We start from the raw sequence: 19,930 nt of genomic DNA on the forward strand, positions 1-19,930 counted from the left end.
AAAAAAAAAAAAAAAAAATTAATGTCACAAAAACCATGAGCTCATTCAAATGTATTTTGAAAATTAAAAATCTGCAGTAGATAAATGGTCAAAGACTGAGAAAGATACTTCATAAACACAAAAAAATGTATATAAAGAGTAAACACAAATATAAGGAAAAACTAGATCAGAGAAATAAAGTTAAAATGATGAGCCATTTTATTAAAACTGAATTTGCAAAAGAAGTTTAAACAGTGCAGCGCCTGTGGCTCAAAAGAGTGGGGCTCTGGCCCCATATGTCAGAGGTGGCAGGTTCAAACCCAGCCCCAGCCAAAAACTGCAAAGAAAAAAAAAAAGAAGTTTAAACAAATAATATCAAAATAATAACTTGTGGTAAAATTGGTACATGTAGGTTGTCACTTTGTAAATAGAGATAGGCGCCTGTGGCTCAGTGAGTAGAGTGCCAGCCCCATATACCAAAGGTGGCGGTTTCGAACTAGCGCTGGCCAAACTGCAACAAAAAATAGTCAGGCATTGTGGCAGGCACCTGTAGTCCCAGCTATTGGGGAGGCTGAGGCAAGAGAATCGCCTAAGCCCAGGAATGAAGGTTGCTGCAAGCTATGATACCACAGCACTCTCCTGAGAGTGATAAAGTGATACTCTGTCTCAAAAAAAAAAAGAAGAAGAAGAAGAAGAAGAAGAGGAGGAGGAGGAGGAGGAGGAGGAAGAGGAAGAGGAAGAAGAGGAAGAGGAAGAGGAAGAAGAAGAAGAAGAGAAAATAGAGATATCCATTTGGAAATCAATTTGGCAATATATGAAAGAGAAATAAAAGTATTTGTTTCCCTTGATTCAGAAATCCTGCATCTTGAATTTTATTTATAGGAAATAAAGAGAAAAATAGTATGCCTAAAGATGTGGCTGACATCAATACTTATAATAGCAAAAAAATGGAAACAACTAAATAACAGTAAAAAAAAATAGACAAATCATGGTATATATACTGCATAAGATATACAGTACTATTGTTTAAAATGCCAAGATGGATGAGAATCAGGATGACACCACCATACAATTTGTTCCACCTTTAAATACTATGGTCTCCATGATATCTACTCTATGAGATGTACTATGTTAATTCCCCAACATCATATGCCTACCCTAATCAAGCTCTATTTCTCACTGTCACCCAACAAATTTTGCCTATTCTGGCTTGTAAGCCATGATCATGCTCTGGTCCTTCACTTAGTATGTTTTCCTCTCTCCTCCCTGTCTAGTCAAATCTTGCTCATTATTTCAAGTCCATTCAAAACGCAAGGACTGTGACTTAGTATTTTTATATTCCACTATTCTTGAAACCACAGTATTTAATATATATGGAGTTCTTGGATGAATAAAAATAATAATAATAGCTAATATTTACTGAGAACCTACTATTAATAAATGCCAGGAACATTCTAAGAGTTTTACATGTAACTCATTTAATCCCTGCCACACCACTACCATTATTTCCTTCTTAATATTTATCACAAGATATAATTATTTTACCATGTAATTTCTTCACTATAATATAATCATCTTCTCTCTTGTTTGCATAGCAGGTACCTAAAATATATTTGTTGAATGAATCGCAACATGATTGATTATTCGGAGTCTGTATTAGTCATCCTTTCAAAGAATCTTTTGGAAGTCAAATGATTTACTGTGGGATTACAACTGACTTACAAACTCACAAATGTTTTGGAAAATAGAATTAATGCATGTTGAAATGACTATTTTGTAGAAACATAATAAAGTTATTTCATATAGATGAAGCAGGATATTCTGCAAACATATCAGTGTAATACAGCATGACGTTACAAGATTATATTGACGAGTCTGTAAAAACTACCCACTAAATAATTATAATCTTTTTCCAAAATAAATGACACCAGAATTTTTCATACTATTATCTTAAAAGAAAAAAGAGATAAATGAGTTTTTAAGGTACTTTTATCTGGGATTTTAAACATTTTTCTTTGGAAATATAATTAATTCTGTCAGAATGACTATAAGTCCTAATAATTAAGTAATGTCAATCTTGCAGCTTTGGTTATTTAAATTTGGTTTGCTCAAAGAAAAAATGCTGGTAAGGAAAAATACTGTCTCTTGCTTTTTTACAAAGACTCTAGCATTACTATTTAACAATACATAGGCGACCAGTTCAATAGTTCATCCAAGAAATTGGCTTATAATTTGGCAATTTACCACCCCCACTAATTATATACTGTTGGTCAGTAATGGAAATGGTTTATTTTATTTTATTAATTGATTTGTGGGGCATATGTGTAGATTTATGACATGGATACACTGTATAGTAGTGAAATCTCGGCTTTTTGTGAAACCCTCACTCAGTTAAGTAAACATAGTACCCATCAGGTAATTTCCCATCCCACACCTCCCTCTCCCTGCAGCATTTATTATTTCACTCTCTATGTCCATGTGCATTCACTATTTAGCTCCCACCTGTAAGTGACAACATGTGGTATTTGACTTTGTTCCACCCATGATCTTGCAAAAGACATGATTGCATTCTTTTGTATGGCTGAATAGTATCCCAGGCTGTGTATTGCATTTTCTTCTAATCAACAAGTAATGAACACTTAGGTTTGTTCCATAACTTTGCTACTGGGAATGGTTCTGTGATAAACATATGAGTACGGATATCTTTTTGATATGATAATTTCTTTTTTAGGGGAGCAGAGTTTTTTCCTAGGTTTTCTTCTAGAATTTTTATAGTTTCAGGTCTGTAAGGGACCTGACTTTAAAGGGATGTGTAAAATGTACTTTTGGGCTTAGTAGTAGATACTGTCACACCGAGTAGCAATGGTAAGGTACTATGTCCAAATATATTTGTATTTAAATATCATGATTTATTTAAAAGGGAAAAAAAGAATTACTCCTAAATGTTTTAACAAGAAAGGGGGATAGACAGCAACTGTCGTTGGAGTAGTGTGAAAGCAGTGGACTTGGAGATACCTGTTCCATCAATGGCTGCCTTGGTGACTCTGGGCCAGTAATTTAAATACTCTGAGCTTTATTTTCCCCAACTGTGATAGAAGAAAACTGAACCAGGTAGTTTCCAAAACCCCTTCCAGGTTCTGAGATCTTATAACTCTTCTGAAAAAGCTTCTCATCCTCTGCCCTCTCGCTTTTATTTTCAGTCCCTACACAGAAACTCACAGAAGAAAGTGTATGGCCATCTAGAACAGTCAGAGGAAGTTTCAGCAAGATATAAAACTGGTTTTGAGGGATACTGAGAATCATAAAAGAAAAGGGACAGGTACCGGAAGAAGAAAATCAAGAGGCAGGAGGGGGAAGAGGACAGGCAAAACCTTGTCCTATTCCTTTCCCTGGGATAGTCCTTAGTGCTGTTTGCCAAATATGCTTGTGGTTGGGAGGGGCTGTGTGACTAGTTATGATATGTGAGAACAGACTCATGTCACTTCCATGCTGAGTATCACTGCCTGTGCAAGATCTTCCAGAACTCTCTTCTATCCCCTCTGCAGAATAACCAGCAATTTCTGAAATGAGGGCTGCTCCTTAGCCTGCCCATGAGCTGCTTTCATAAAAGCAGAGCTTCCAATAACTATAATAACATATGACTCCAGTGGGAAATAAACTATTGTTTTAAGCCACATGAGGTATGGGGGCTGTTTGTTGAAACAGGATAACCTAGTTCCTGAACACTCCCAAAGGTGAGGAAGCCTAAGGCTTCCATCTTCTGTGCAACCTCCAAGCCCGCTAAGCTAACACGAAGCAGTCAGAGACACATACATGTGCAGAAGCACTCAGAGACCTGTGTATTTTCAAGAGCCTGTTCATTCAAACCTTTCACAGGTTCCTCTTCAGCTTTGCGAAAGAGATGAAATTGGTTCAGTGCCTGTAGCTCAGTGGTTAGGGCTCCAGCCACATACACAGAGGCTGATAGGTTCAAACCCTGCCCAGGCCTACTAAACAACAATGACAACAACAACAACAACAACAAATAGCTGGGTGTTGTGGCGGGCGCCTGTAATCCCAGCTACTTGGGAGGCTGAGGCAAGAGAATCGCTTAAGCCCAAGAGTTGGAGGTTGCGTGAGCTATGACCCATGGCACTCTACCCAAGTTGACATAGTGAGACGCTTCCTCTAAAAACAAAAAAAGAAAGAAAGAAAGAGATGAAGTGAGGCCATGTCCAAATTGGGAGATCATTCTCTCATTTTGCCCATTGGTGCAGAGAATCAGGGACAAGATTTAATAATGAGGGACTAGGTTTAAAAGACATATCACACAAATATACTGCAAAAAAGAGTCTTAAATTGAGAAGATGTTTTTAGACTTACACTTTGTGCTTCCTTTATGTTAATTCTTATCTTTGGTCTAAAGATAGATTTGTTTTTTCTTCTAGACTCAAAGGCTCCTCTTTTGAAGATCATCACTGCCATCTGCCTCAAAAAGAGGAATTATATAATGAAGTAACAATAGGATGCATTTGTCAACTACTAATATTAAGTACTTAATCAGCCATAGACCGCAGTAAATTTCTTTTAGTTCATGAAATTTTTATACCTTTATTGCAGCCTCTCTATAAGGTCTTGAGGATTCTTCCTGTGACTTTGAGAAACTCAGTAATTCCAGCTGTCTTAACTCATCAATTTTAGCTAACGCACGACGAGCAAATGCCTATATGCAATTAAAACAAATTTAATTAATAATAAGTTAGAATACAGGGATTAAAAATGTATAAAGACAATGTGTTTTGTTCTGCAAGACATTTGATTTAATCTGTGAATGAAGCTCAGGCTAATGCTGACTTCTTATAACATGGAAGCTATCTATCCAGTCTATCATGTGCTATAAGTATCACTAAACTCTATAAATCTAAACTTAATAAGCTGTCGGGTATGCTAATTTCATAAATTATGAAATTCAAAGAAAAGGAAGGAAAACCAAAATATGGGTTAAACAGTAGCTTCCTACAGATTATTACTTCTCTGGGATGTGCACACACACAACACACACACACAAAACCATCGTTAGTTGCCCTTCTCAAATCTGAACCTTCCTACCATAACATGCTGCATTATCTATTTAACTGTTCGTGACATCTGCTAAATTTTGCGTTCCTTAAAGGGTATTATTCATTTTTGTATCCCAGCATACAAGAAGTATTTAGTAAATATCTGAGGAAAGGAAGGAAGGAAGGAAGCAGGTTTTCTTATTTAATCATATTATCATTATTATAGTTCTTCAGAGGTAACAAAACAGCTTGAGAGAGTTATTAAGAGTTCAATAACAAGAGTTCATGCCATTCATTTCATCATTTCTTTGAAATATTTCATTTATAATGTTTAATGTAGATGCTTCTAGGCCAATCACAATATTAACATATATGAAGGGCTAAAATTTCCAATAAGGAGGACTGGCACAGTGGCTTATGCCTATAATCCCAGAACTCAGGAAGCCAAGGTAGAATGACTACTTGAGGCTGAGCGTTCAAGATGAGTTTGGTCAACATAACTAGACTCTGTCTGTAAAAAAAATAATAAAAAATAAATAAATTTTCCAACATGGAAGACTCTCAATAGGAATCAGATGTTCAAAACTACAAAAGTGGGCAAAAGACATAAACAGAAGTTTTTCAAAAGAAGATAAACAAATGGCCAACAAATAATGAAAAATTGCTAGTACAACATCACTAATCAGCATCACTAATCATCATCATTTAGTGCAAGTTAAAACCACAATGAGATATCTATTCAGATTACCCCTGTCAGATGGCTTTCTTTTTTCTTGAAACACAGTCTCACTCAGTGGGCCTGGGTAGAGTGCCATGGTGCCATAGCTCACAGCAACCTCAAACTCCTGAGTTCAAGAAATTCTCCTGTCTCGGCCTCCCAAGAACCTGAGACTACAGGTGCCTTCCAACATACCCGGCTAGTTTTTCCTCTTTTTAGTAGAGTTGGGGTCTATCTCTTGCTCATGCTGGTCTCAAACTCCTCAGCTCAAGCATTCCACCCACCTTGGCCTTCCAGAGTGTTAGGATTATAGGCGTGAGCCACCATGCCCAGCTAAAATGGCCTTTAGTAAAAAGTACAAAAACAATAGATATTGGCATGGATACAGAGAAAAAGGAATGCTTATACACCATTGGTGGGACTGAAAATTAGCACAACCTCTATGGAAAACGGTATGGAGAACAAACTAAAAGTAGACCTACTCTTTGATCCAGCAATCCTACTACTAGGTATCTGCCCAAAGGAAAAGAAGTCATTTTATCAAAAAGACACTTGCACTTAAATGTTTATTGAAGCACAATTCATAATTTCAAAGATAGGGAATCAACCCAAGTGCCTGTCAACTCATGAGTGGATTAACAGAATGTGTTGTACATGTATGTATACCATGGAGTACTACTCAACCATAAAAAAGGATGAATTAATACATTTTGCAGCAATTTTAGATGGAACTGGAGACTGTTATTCTAAGTGAAGCACCTCAAGAATGGAAAAACTAAACTAAACTCTGTAATAGATTGGAACTAGGGCACATGTGTGCCCAGAGAAAAGTAAAAGGCATTGATAATTAAGCAAGAGGAAGAAGGGAGGGGCAAAAACCTACCTAATGTGTACAATGAACCCTATTCAAGTGATGGGCATCCTTAGAGTCCTGATTCAAGCATAACAAACACTATCCATGTAACAAAAATATTTGTATCTCCTTAATATTTTGAAATTTTTAAAAAACTATACAAACGGTCCATTACTTATCATTTTAGTAGCTTTAGAACAAAATATGTCACCACTAGAAAAAAAGAAATAGAGTGTATTAAATGGTGATTAGAAAGCGTACTAAATGGTGGTTAGCAGAGAAAAGCAAGTCAAGAATATAGTAAATGGTAAAGAATACAAAACTAAACAGGGAAGGAAACTGGCTTGTATACGAGCAAAATGAGGATGGAAAGACAGAAGGTACAAGTTTTTGAAATGGTTACCACAGTTAATAACACATTATATATTTCAGAATTACTTAAGAATAGATTTTATGTGTTCTCACTACGAAAAAGTGATAAAAAGGTCAAGTGATAGACACATTCATCAGCTTGAAATAATCATTCCACAATGTACACATTTATCAAAACTTAACATCATACCTCATAAGTATATACAATTATTATTTGCCAATTCAAAATAAAAACTTAATTAAAAAAAGATAACAGAAATCATATTCAGAAATGGAGCAAAGAGGGTAGCAGTTAATAGAGAATAAAAAAGAGAGCAGAAAGGAAGAAAAGAGATCAGCAGAATGGAAAAACCAAGCAAATTTCCGCAAATAACTCAGTGAACTTTTGGCTTTGCTACATTTCAATTCTTTGGTGGTTTGTTGTTGTTGTTTTTGTTGTTATTTGTTTTATTTTGTTCTGTTTTTCCTCAAAGGCACCTAAGGTAGAAAATGCTGGATGAGCTATATTTTTAAATATTGGAATGCCATGAATTAGAAAGTCACATACCTCTCCGTGAATGCCATCTTGGCAGTCGTAGTAGCACTGGCAGACGGCAGTGTAGAGAGTAACTCTCCACGTCAAGTACCTGACGGCCAGGAGTGACACGGAAGACTCCATACATACACTGGCCCACAGGAGATACTCTAAGGCCTGCAAAACAAAGGATACGATCACATCTATTTTCATTTTAAGCTAATAATGATAGTTTTATTTAATGTCAACAAATGGTAAATTGTAAGCACAAGTTGCTGATTATATAAACCAAAAATACCATAAACAATGGCTCAAGAAAAAGCAAGCATTTAAAAAGTAAGGGAATGGAGAACTCAAAATCTCAAATTAGCCATTTTATAATGTCTTCCTTCTTAGCTCCTTAAGCTTCTTGGCTCAATTTATTAATATTTCTCAAATGTCTATGGTAGTGTAGTAGCTAACGCCAACAATACAATTATTATTAGCTAGCCTGGAAGCAGTGTATTATTCTGAGTATTAGCTGGTACAGGAGGTAGAGAACATGAAAAAGGCTCACAGCCGGTGAGCCAGGGGCCAACGATATGTAATAGAAAAGTCTAATTGGAATTAGAAAGAGAGAAAAGAAAGTAAGAACAGAACCATATTCACTGTTGTTTCACCAGCACCTACAATAATGGCAGGAACATAACAGATATTCCCAAGCATTACTGAATGAGTTCAGTAGAACAAGCCTAAAGTCAGCAGAACAAACCACAAGATAGCTAGTAAGTATTATTCTAGATTGTCAAATAATGATAATAAATTTGGACAGCAGGATAAAGTTCCTCTTTCAATAACAAATGAGGCCTCCAATAATTGAGGAAATCATTAAAGAAAAAACATCATGGCTTAGCGCCCGTAGCTCAATGAGTAGGGTGCCAGCCACATACACAGAGGTTGGAGGATTTGAGCCTGCTAAATAATAATGACGACTCCAACCCAAAAATAGCTGGACATTATGGGAGGCGCCTGAGTAGCTGAGGCAAGAGAATCGCTTAAGCCCAAGAGTATGAGGCTGCTGTGAGCTGTGACGCCACAGTACTCTACCAAGGGTGACATAGTGAGACTCTGTCTCAAAAAAAAAAAAAAAAAGTCAGTCCCACTTTAAAAAGGCAAATCAGAAACATCCAGGAGCTTCATATACATAAAACAAACCCACCAGACTGACATATTATTTAATAGTAAAAATAGGGAAAACCTTCAGACCCTATTACCCATCTCTGGAGCCTTCAAAGACAGGATATACCAGATGTGTACAAGCAGCTCAGCGGAAATCTAAGAGAAAGGCAAAGGCTAAAAGGCCAGAGTTCTCCACTAGTCAGTATTTATTCTACAGGAAAGAGAATGTTGAAAGTAGATCAGGGTTTAACACAGAATTGTAACATTCTTTGCCATCCACTGTAATGTAAGCTTATATCACCAGAACGTAGTTCACTTAGGCAAGGAACTTTATTTTGTTCATAATTGTACCCCAAGCACCTAGAACTTTATCTAGTATATAGTAGACATGCAATTAATATTTGTTGACTGACTGACCTTCATATAAGTTTCAGTTGATAGTGCTAAATATGGAAATATTTCAAGTAATCATAGAATCAAAGGGCTGAAAGTCAATCTAAATTTCATCTCCACCACCATATCCATCACAAGCATCACAGAGGCCCTGCCACTTCTCTCTCCAAGAGTTTCTACAGCCAGTAAAAAGGAACACACCATGTGGCAGCAGAAGGCAATTTTAAACCTGAAAAAATATTCCATAACCTAAAATAAAATCCATTTTGATATGCCTCCAGTACATTGGTCCTAGTTGGGCTTTTTGGAACAACACAAAATAATCTAAAACTCACTTCCAAATTATATCCTTACAAGGATGTGAAAACAGGGGCCGGTTGCAGTGACTCACACCTGTAATCCTAGCACTCTGGGAGGCCAAGGTGGGCAGATTGCCTAAGCTTATGGATTGGAGACCAGCCTGAGCAAGAGTGAGACCCTCATCTCTAAAAATAGCCAGGTGCTGTGACGGGTGCCTGTAATCCCAGTTACTCAGGAGGCTGAGGCAAAGGTTTGCTTGAGCCCAAGAATTTGAGGTAAGCTATGACACCACGGTACTCTACCCAGGGCATCAAAGTGAGACTCTGTCTCAAAAAAAAAAATAAATAAATAGAAGGAATCTGAAAACATCTATGCAGTCCTCTGGCCTCTCTCCAGGATAAATATCCTCCCCAGCATTTCCACACCTCACAGACCTGCAGTGCCCTTCTCCATCATGCTTGGTCTTCTGTGCCTTCACCCCAGGGTGTCAAAGTCCCTCTAGCATGTATGAGAGAACCACAGTATAGTGAAAACTCTCAGTCTCTGGTTCTGGACACTGTACCTCTACTAAGTCAGCCCAAGATCACTTTATCACTGGTGTTGTTGTTGCTGTCATTGCTGTTGTTATTTGATAACCTTACTGTGAACTGATATGAAATTGGCTATCACTAAAAATTCCTGAGTTTCTCACATCCTGAAAACCTTTATTGCGTATTTTTGCATATGGACTGTTATGGTTTGATTGGTATGGGATTAAGCCACTTAAATCTACCTTTAAATTTAAGTCTTTCCAAAATCCCTCGGGACTGCTAGCATTAGAAATTTCATATTTCCAAATAAAAATAGGTTCAGCCAGGTGCAGTGGCTCACACCTGCAATCCTAGAACCGTAAATGGCCGATGTGGTTGGAATGCTTGAGCTCAGGAGTTGGAAACCAGACTGAGCAAAAGTGAGACCCTGTGTCTACTAAAAATAGAAAAAGTAGGCAGGTGTTGGGACGAGTGCCTGTAGTCCCAGCTACTCAGGAGGCTAAGATAAGAGGATCACTTGAACCTAAGACTTTGAGATTGCTATGAGCCATCATACCATAGCACTTTACACTAGAATGACAGAGTAAGACTCTGTCTCCAAATAAATAAATAATGAATAAATAAAAGTTTAAAAAAATAGCTTCCATTTGGGTTTGGATTTAGAGTTATAATTAAAAACAATCACAGATCTTTGTGCCACCAAGGACCTTAAACATAGTCTAATTTGACTTCAATAGGCTAAATGGGCTGGGGCTATAATTCAGGTCTCTGAACTCCCTATTACAGTGTTCTTTCCACACAGAGAAGCCTTGACAAAGGGGCAAAGCTCACCATAAAAGACTTAGGATTCTAGAAAACTATGTTTCAAATTTAAATATGGGGCAGCGATCATAGCTCAGCTGTTAGGGTGCCAGCCACATGTTCCAGGGCTGGTGGGTTCAAACCCAGCCTGGGCCTGCTAAACAACAACAACAACAACAACAACAAAATAGCCAGCATTGTGGCTGGGGGCCTATAGTCCTAGCTACTAGGGAGGCTGAGGCAAAAGAATCACTTAAGCCCAAGAATTTAAAGTTGCTGTGAGCTGTGAAACCATGGCACCCTCCTGAGGGTGACAATTAAAAAAAAAAATTTAAACATGAAAAGTCATTTTCAAAAAATGACTCAATTTGTAGCATTATTTTTTACCCTTAAAAGCTAGATATAAATATTTCTATTTAAAAATGGATTGGATATAGGGGATATAGTAGTCTAGTCTTTTCATAGAAAAAAAGTTAGAAAAACCAAATGAATTCTGTTTCTAGAATACAGGCCCTGCAAGGGTGTTTTTAAGAATCAAGTAGGAAGAACAATCAGATTGGCCACAGGATGGCACTGCAGCTTCACTGTTATCAGCTATGTCGTTCACTGATAACGACACAGAAGCAATTTCGAAGTTGGGATTCAAAGTTTATGTAATGATACGTGAAATAATTTGATAAGAGCTACTCAAGCTGCATACTTTGCCAAATTATTTCAATTTTGAAATGAAAGAGAAAGCAATAGATTCTTGGGCTGGATTCTATTATATTCTCTAATGTTTGCTAAGTACTATACAGTTGTTCTGTTTTGCTTCATTTTGTTTTATTTTGTTTTGTTTTGAGACAGGGCACTGATTCAATAATAATCATGGCCATAATGCCTAGGTCCTATAGAAATGGGAGTTTAGATGGCTCTAGACTTGTGTAGGGGTGTGGAGAAACTTGCCCTTTCCCCTAAAAGTTCACTGAAAGATCAACTTACAGTTAAAGCAAATCAATAAGAGAAAGGATTTATTTACTATGCACCCAGGGAGAAATCACAGAATGATAACGTAATTTTTCAGTGATGTTCAGATATTTTTATATATGCCATTTAGAGGAGAGGGAGAAATTGAATTGAATAGGGCCATAAATGGTTGCTAGGGAGGAGGAATAGCTGGGGGAAGGAATAGACTGACTTGTAGATTAACCTGAAAGACAGGTATTGATGACTTATTTTTTTGTTCTTTTTGAGACAGAGTCTCACTTTGTCACCCTCAGTAGAATGTTGTGATGTCACAGATCACAGCAACCTCAAACTCTTGGGCTCAAGCAATTCTCTTGCCTCAGCCTCCCAAGTAGCTGGAACTACAGGCGCCTGCCACTATGCCCAGCTATTTTTAGAGGTGGGGTCTTGCTCTGGCTCAGGCTGTTCTCAAACTCAAGAGCTCAGACAATCCACCAGCGTTATCCTCCCAGAGTGCTAGGATTACAGGTGTGAGCCACTGAGCCTGGCCTGGATGACTTACTCAATTTGGGCCAAGTCTCCTCATGTTCTTGACCTTCATTCTTTTTTCCTTTTTTTTTTTGCAGTTTTTGGCCAGGGCCGGGTTTGAACCTGCCACCTCCAGTATATGGGGCCAACGTCCTACTCTTTGAGCCACAGGCGCTGCCCCATTGACCTTCATTCTTACAATAAAAAGGGAATCAACTGTCCCCTTTGATCTTCTGATCAGATCAGTCCAGTTTATGCAGATGGAGGGAAAGCCTCTTGCAGTGTTTCTTGACCTTAAACAGCCTTTGATTCAAAATATTCTTTATACGAGGAAATCATATTTGGGGATGAAATTTCCTGAGTTCCTTCAAGTGACACCATGAACAGCCTGAGGATCCCACACCTATTTTTCCTCCTGTCTATGCTTAAGGTCAATACAGTATCCAGGTCCCTCAGACCCAGGAGAACCTGGACATAGTGGGACCTCCAAGGACTTGTCTCCATTAAACTGAACCCACAAGTCCATTTTTAATATCAGCTCAGGATTCAATTTAACAGTTAGAGGGTAGGGAATTTCTGAGAGAAAATGATTAATTTCCTTGAAACTTACTATATTGAGCAAACTGAAAGAATTCCATCCTGATCTTCAGGTGGCAACTGTGTACCCACCTACCACCCCGCAATTCTTGCATCCCTCACTTCTCTTACTCCCATCCCATGAAAGTGAGACCATACAACTATTCTCCCTCACCCCTTATTTTGTCAGAGACAAACTCAAGTTATGTGAGGAAGAGAGATGTCTTGCGTAGGTTGTAAATAAGAAGTTATTTTAAGATGACTATCACTTTAAATTAAAATTGTCTCAGCATTAACAAGTACAAACACTAACAGTGAAATGTTGGCACAGACATCTTTGCCCTTCAAAGCTTTGGCAGCCAAACCCTGCAGCAGACCAGACTATGATGGTCCTGTGAAGCTGTATTTGTTGTTATACCAAGTGCAAATTCTTTTTAGGAAATCATTTGGAACCAAATGTAGAGTCATTAGAATAGTCTGTAGGCCAAATTTACATTATACATGGGACAGTATCCCTTCATTTAATTCACACTCAAAATGCTGGCACAGAGCTTGTTCAAGTCACTGACAGTAACAGTTTTTTTTTTTTTTTATTTGAGGAGCAAAACAGAAAGAGAACACACAATTAATGTTACCCATAGAGCATGCAAATATCTTTACTTGCATTTTAATTTTTTAAATATTGTCAGCATTTAAAATAGTTAGCAATGCTTTTAAGAAATAAGAAAAAAGTACCTCTCCTGGGTATTAGAATATTGCAAGTAAGGTTCTTGCATGGAATAAAGAAAAATAAAGGCTGGACATGGTGGCTTACAGCTGTAATCCTAGTACTGTGGGAGGCCAAGGCAGGAGGATCCCTTGAGCGCAGGAGTATGAGACCAGCCTGAGCAAGAGCAAGAGCCTATCTTTACTAAAAACAGAAAAATTGTCTGGGTGTTGTGGTGGGCACTTGTAGTCCTAGCAACTCAGGAGGCTGAGGGAGGAGGATCACTGGAGCCCAGGAATTTGAGGTTGCTGTGAGCTAGGCTTACACCATGGTGCTCTAGCCTGAGCAATAGAGAGACTTTGTCTCAAAAAAAAAAAAAGAAAGAAAGAAAGTGTAAAGTAGTATGTTGTAGATGCCAGCAACAACTCCAGCAGGGTCTCCACTGGAGTAAATTTACCCTTCTTGGATTGTGTTTCAATAACTGGACAATGAATACAGGGAAGAAATATGCTTCCTGGAGCAAAAGTTCTACCAACATTGTAGGGAAGTGACTAGAAGTGCCAGCGACTTCCTCAAGCTAAAACCAAGCATTGGGAAGTGAGAATCTTCTTATAAAATAAAATCTCCTTGCCCTTGTCTTATAACGGGGTTAAAGTGTTCATTTGCCCAATCAGCATATAGGCATTAAGTAAGTGCAAGCACTTTAAACAGAATGAAATCCAAGCTCCGTAGCATGACATAAAAAGGGTAACCATGGTTTATCATCCAAACCAAGACACTTTTAAGAGTAAAACAGGGTACTGTTAATAATGATTCCAGGACAAGAGGCATAAACCAGGACTATCTTGAGCAAGCCTCAGGATGGTCAGCCTACCTAGAGATAGAGCAACCAGATGGACATCCAGTATCTGTGGTGCCAAGTATGACCATCTGAGAGACAGAGAGTCACTTGAGATTACCTATCAGGAATTCCCTTTTTTCTCATTAATACTTTATTGTCCACATTTTACATATGACCACTATTAAAGTAAAATTAAAAATAGTAAAATTATATATTTGCTAAATTTCATATTATACAATTCACTAAATATTCATTAACATTCCATATACTATGTAAAGAAAGTCTTAAAGTAAAATAGGAAATATAGGGGAAAATATTTTGTAAGTTCACTTCATACCTTGGAAGACTGACCTATGATCATCAGTTTTCTGCAAATGGTGTAAATGTAAATGGTACCTAGATAGAGAAGAAGATTGTTACTCATGTTGCACAGTCTAATGTGGAAATTTTATATTCCAGTTTCTGTGGTTTGAGTCTGTAGTTCCTGAAACAAGTGATCCCATGAGGAAGTCTAATAATGGTAGAGAGTTATAATCACCATAATTTTTCTTGTAATGTGTAGAAAAATCATTTAAATAACTAATATGGCCATATTTTAAATATGTTGACACAGGAAACTTTTGGTCTCATTTTAAAGGCAATTTAAGTTTTGAAATATATTGAACAAAAGAATTTTTTAGTGACATAATTTATATGCCCTGTAGTTTTATTAATTCATATAAAATGGTATTGATTTTCATTATTTCCTTACAGTTGGAAAAATAAAGATTTTTTCCAAATAATATTAGAATACATATTTAATCAGCATGGTACAATACTCAACAAGGGGTCTCTTAATAATTTAAAAATCATAACACATAACAGTTCACATCATATTCATTCACAGACTCATAAAATACACAGGTATATAACATTATCAAAATATGTCCCATTAACGCTCCAATGAAAAATAAGCATTCCCAAGACCTATCTAAGATCATCTAAGTATGCTTTTGTGTCAAACTATGAATTAAATGAGGATAAAATGCAGGGTTGGAGGAGTGGGGAATAACATCATCATATCTCTTTGTATACCAAGAACTTTGTCAAGCTATAAACACAAAATAAAGGTAGTAATGTGCTTTTATAAGGCATGTAAGTATAACGACAGATAGTGGAAATACTTTGTACAAAATATCTAATGTCCATAGCCATCAAAATTCAACAGTTATGAATCCTTTGTTTTTACATTTAAACTTTAAAAACTTCTGAGAAAACAGAATCTGCACCAAAACACCTATAACTTGATTAAAACATACCTAGTAAACATTAATTGCAAAAATCAGTGACAAAAACTTGAATAAAATGTAAACACATGTGATGTACAACACTATAAATTTCATAGAGAATGCAGTCGGTTCTTAACATTCTAGGACTCAGCATTCTTTGTGAGACTCCTTTCATGATATGTATTTACTCCACTTACGATCCATGGAATTAGTAGCAGCTCAAGCCCAGCATCCCTTTCTCAAGTTGGCTTTGTTGACATCTACTATTAATCTTTAATAATAAAATTGTATCACAGTTTCTTTGTCGAAATGAAATAGTCACCAAGTCAGGCTATGTGTAGGAAACACATGCCTCTCCACAAAACACATGAGGTAGGTGTAAGCCAGGAGCCTGTACAAACACGTCAGTAACAGGGAACTAGGGAACTTAAGAAGGCCTCAGGAGACTCCAGAATGACAAGGGCCTTCTGTATTTCAAAAGTGTGCTTTAACCTTTCCAGCCCTAATATGTTCTGACTACAACTGAATCCTTCTTTGATAATTCAGGATCTTGGCATGGCTCTCAAATTCCCACTGCGGAAGCCAGAATGAGAGAGTAAATGGTAAAAAACGGAACGTAGACAAAATCTTTATGATCTCAGGATATTTCTGGAAGTTTGTTTTTGGTTTTATTTTTAACCAAATCCCTAATATGAGTTTATTGCCTGGTCACGTGAACCCTTTCCATCAAAGATGGCCACCATCAAAATAATCTATCTGAGGGTCTAAATTAATGGGGATCAGGTTAGTTGAGAAGTAAGGTATCCATATCCAATACACCACTTAGATGTTATAGAAAAACCAAGATTAGTTAAATATCTTAAGAAACTCAGGATGTACGTGTATAATAGTTAACTAAAAGTAAACAGAGTAAGTTGCCTGATTGAAAAGGTCAAATGTATTTTGATAACTTACTAATATATTTTGGACTACTTAAATGTCAAATCGTCAAAACATTGGGATCTTTCTACTTGTTAATCCCCCACTTAGAATGCCCTTTCCCCCAATATCCAGATGGTTCACTCACCAAACTCCTTCTGGTCTTTGTTAACTGTCATCTCAGTGAAGTCTTCCCTGACCATTCTATCCATATAAAATTGCAGCCCACCCTCAGCTCTGCCCCTGCTCTCTCTATCCCCTTCTTGCCTTTATTTTTCTCCATAGAACTCACCACTATCTGACACTATTTATTTATTTATCATCTCCCTGCTGTAGAAGTAAGCTTGGGAACAGGGTTCTTGTGTGTCTTTCACTCCTGTGTATCTTGCACCTAGAACAATGCCTAGTGCATGGTAGCCACTCAGAAAGTTTCAGGTAAATAAATTAACACAGGGACAGTAGTTAGTGAAACTAAGTGTATATATCTCCCACGACCCAGCAATTCCACTCCTGGGCATAGATCCCAGAAAACTCTTGCACAGGTCTATAAAAGGACATGTGCAAGGATATTCATTGCAGAATTATTTGTGCAATTAGAGAGGTCAGGCAAACCAGGTGCCCATCCCTAGGGCAGTATGGAAATATGAAATACAATTCAGCAGGCAGAGTTAACAAATTATATTTATATACAGAATTCTAAATTCTAGATTCTAAAACCATAGTATTCAGTGGGGAAAAAAATTAGAAAATAATATAATATAGAACATAATGCTGAATGTATTTCAAAAAGAAAAAGTACTCACCAAGAAGAGGATATTAAGAACAAAGAAATAGTAAATTATTTTAAGACTATTAAGGGGCCAGGCACAGTGGCTAACACTTATAAACCTAGCATTTCTGGAGGCTAAGGCAGAAACATAGCTTAATGCTAGGAATTTAAGATCAGCCTAGACAACATATGAAGACCTCAGGTCTCAAAAACTTTTAAAAATTAGCTAGGCATGGTACACTTACAGTCCTAGCTACTCAGGAAGCTGAGGCTGGAGAATCACTTTAGTCCAGGAGTTTGAGGTTGCAGTGAGCTGTGATCATGCCACAGCACTGCAACCTGGGCACCAGTGTGAAAACTTTCCTCCTAAGAAAAAATTAGAAAAAAACTTAGGGGGAAAGTTTCGTGATCTTAGAAGGATTGAAGACAGAGAATGATGCAGCATCATTTCTACCTCTCCAGCAAACAGGCCTTAGCCCTTGGGCTCATCATTGCCTTTTGAGCACAGAACTGCTGCTCCTTTTCAGTCTGCCCCTACCAAAACGGGGGAGCAATTCAAGTGGAGAGATGGCAGTGGCATCTCAGGGATATACTGAGTCTCTTGAGGATGATCAGGCATAAAAGCTTACCAATCACTGGACTAAAAAATAATCTCATCAAAGTTGGCCTCATCTGTGGCAGCAAATGTAAAGTCTAATTTCAATAAAAATTTCAAAACACTATTTCGGGCACATGAAAAAGGAAAAGTCTAGAAAATATACTTTCTGTTGTCATGGATGAGGGAAAACCCAATATATTCCCTTTGAAGTTATTTGGCCCTGGTCTTAGGCACATCAAACACGTTGTCATTATTATTTTCCCTTTAAGAATGTATTATCCAGAGAATAATGCAGTCAAGTGACTTACTGTAACTTTAAAGTAAAGAAAAGCAGATGTTACATTTCTATGGCTAAGATTCATTTCTGAAGGTATATACGAGTATGTAATGTACGTACATGTATACACGCGTGCATATGTGTGTGTGGGGATGGGTGCTCCTCAGAGCTCTTCACTCAAAAACAAGTAGGAAAAGAAGGTCACTATGCAGAAAGCCAAAGCCATTAGCCAATTGTTTGAGGAGAGGATTACTAAGTGGCTGATACTCAGAACTAGTCTAACTAAGTGGTCCTTTGACCCTTCTCCGCTGATTATTACTGTGACCTCTGCTTTTCACACACCCAAAAATGATTATTCCCTTCAGTGAAAACTCAAAGACAAGTCCCTATTTATGGGGACAATTAAAATGTAGTACAAATGTAAAAAATAATAATAATAATAAAACCATAATCATTGTTAGATTATTGCCTCAGAAAGCCCCTTCCCCTAAAAAAGCCCCTTCCTACACTTAAACTTACAACTCCTTCCCTAGCACAGGGAGTGGCCTGCTAACCTCATCACCCTGTTCCAATTTCCCGCTGCCCGCCCCAATGGCTCTTTCCGCTGGAGAAATAACTCCTTATTGGGTATCCCACCAGCCTGTCACCATTCTAAAACTCCCCTATATAAGAATATGTCCCCCGGCCCTGCCATTTCTCTCTTTCTTTCCTGCCTTCCTCTGTCTTCCTTCTCTTCTCTCTGCCTCGCTCCTCTTCCCCCTCGCTCTTCTCCACTCTCTCTCTCCCCTCTTTTCTCTCCTCCTTGATGCTGCTCTGCAGCCTCCCTCCCCCCACCAATAAAGATCTTTCGTAAAGCCTCGATGGTCTGAGAATTCTCTGCTGTGAAAGTGTCTCTCTTTCAATCATCCTATTATGAAATGCATGTGTTTTAAATCAGAAGGTAACCAGTTACCATCAACTTGGCATTTCAATAGCTTTCTGAAAGACACAATGGAAAATAAAACCCACTGGTAGATACCATTGAAGATAATCCAGCAGAGGTGCTCCTGTGGCAGAGCCACCTGCATGATGAGCCTCAGGGAGGACAAGATATGCAGACACTGGGTCACAGACTCCTTACTCTGCAAGTCAACATCACTGTCACAGACCAGCTGGTACTTGCACATATTTTTGCCACTTAAAGCTTGAAACTGAAACACATGGGAAAATGTAAATAGGAAGATAAATAAGGTTTATGCAACTCAGGAAAGCGTTTCTTCAAAATAAAATGAAAACAATTATGCTTAATTCTATTGATTGGTGTAGGAAAAAATAAGATATCTCTGAAACATTTGTTTAGTTAAGATTAACTTTCCTTCGTCAAAAGAAATTCAAAAGCAAAAAAAAAGTATAAAAATAGAGAATTGCATCTATTTTTGTAAGCTCACCTAGTGGCTTTTTAACCTATTTATTAATTCAGATGTAATTATAACTCTATACAATTTATTCAGTCAGTGATTATTGAGTCTCTCTATTTGCCATGCTCTGCTGGCAACAGAATGAGGAAGAAACAGCCCCGGCTCTCTATGGAGGGCACAACACAAGCAGCCTTAGCAATGCTTGAAGTTGATGCTGTGGTCACTGAGTTGAAAAGTCTTTTGTAAGATTAGATAAGAATGTTTAAGATAAACGAATGAAGCCCTAGGGTGGCCCAGAGTCAGAGAATGGAGAGCATTCCATGTCATTCTAAAGAATTGGGACTTAAATGGCTAAGTCAAAAGGGCAATGGAATAAAACGATTGATTTACACTTCAGAAATTAATCCTGGCAAAGTGTGGGAAATCAAAAGCAGAGGGTGGGGGTCAAAC

General features: G+C 37.6%; 1 protein-coding gene across 1 annotated transcript in view; it reads right to left on the reverse strand.

Annotated features, from left to right (window-relative positions):
• Positions 1-19,930, reverse strand: part of CFAP54 (cilia and flagella associated protein 54) — a 301,384-nt gene that overhangs the window by 269,029 nt on the left and 12,425 nt on the right. Inside the window, exons 4-8 of the mRNA XM_012814149.2 lie at positions 19,102-19,273; positions 14,591-14,649; positions 7,509-7,652; positions 4,568-4,681; positions 4,342-4,443 (exon numbers count right to left, since the gene is read on the reverse strand). Coding sequence (XP_012669603.2) covers positions 4,342-4,443; positions 4,568-4,681; positions 7,509-7,652; positions 14,591-14,649; positions 19,102-19,273 — 591 coding nt within the window. The remainder of the gene's footprint in view (positions 1-4,341; positions 4,444-4,567; positions 4,682-7,508; positions 7,653-14,590; positions 14,650-19,101; positions 19,274-19,930) is intronic.

Source organism: Otolemur garnettii, unplaced genomic scaffold (genome assembly GCF_000181295.1).
Source record: "Otolemur garnettii isolate 467f Iridium unplaced genomic scaffold, OtoGar3 scaffold00007, whole genome shotgun sequence".
NCBI classification, from domain to species: Eukaryota; Metazoa; Chordata; class Mammalia; order Primates; family Galagidae; genus Otolemur; species Otolemur garnettii.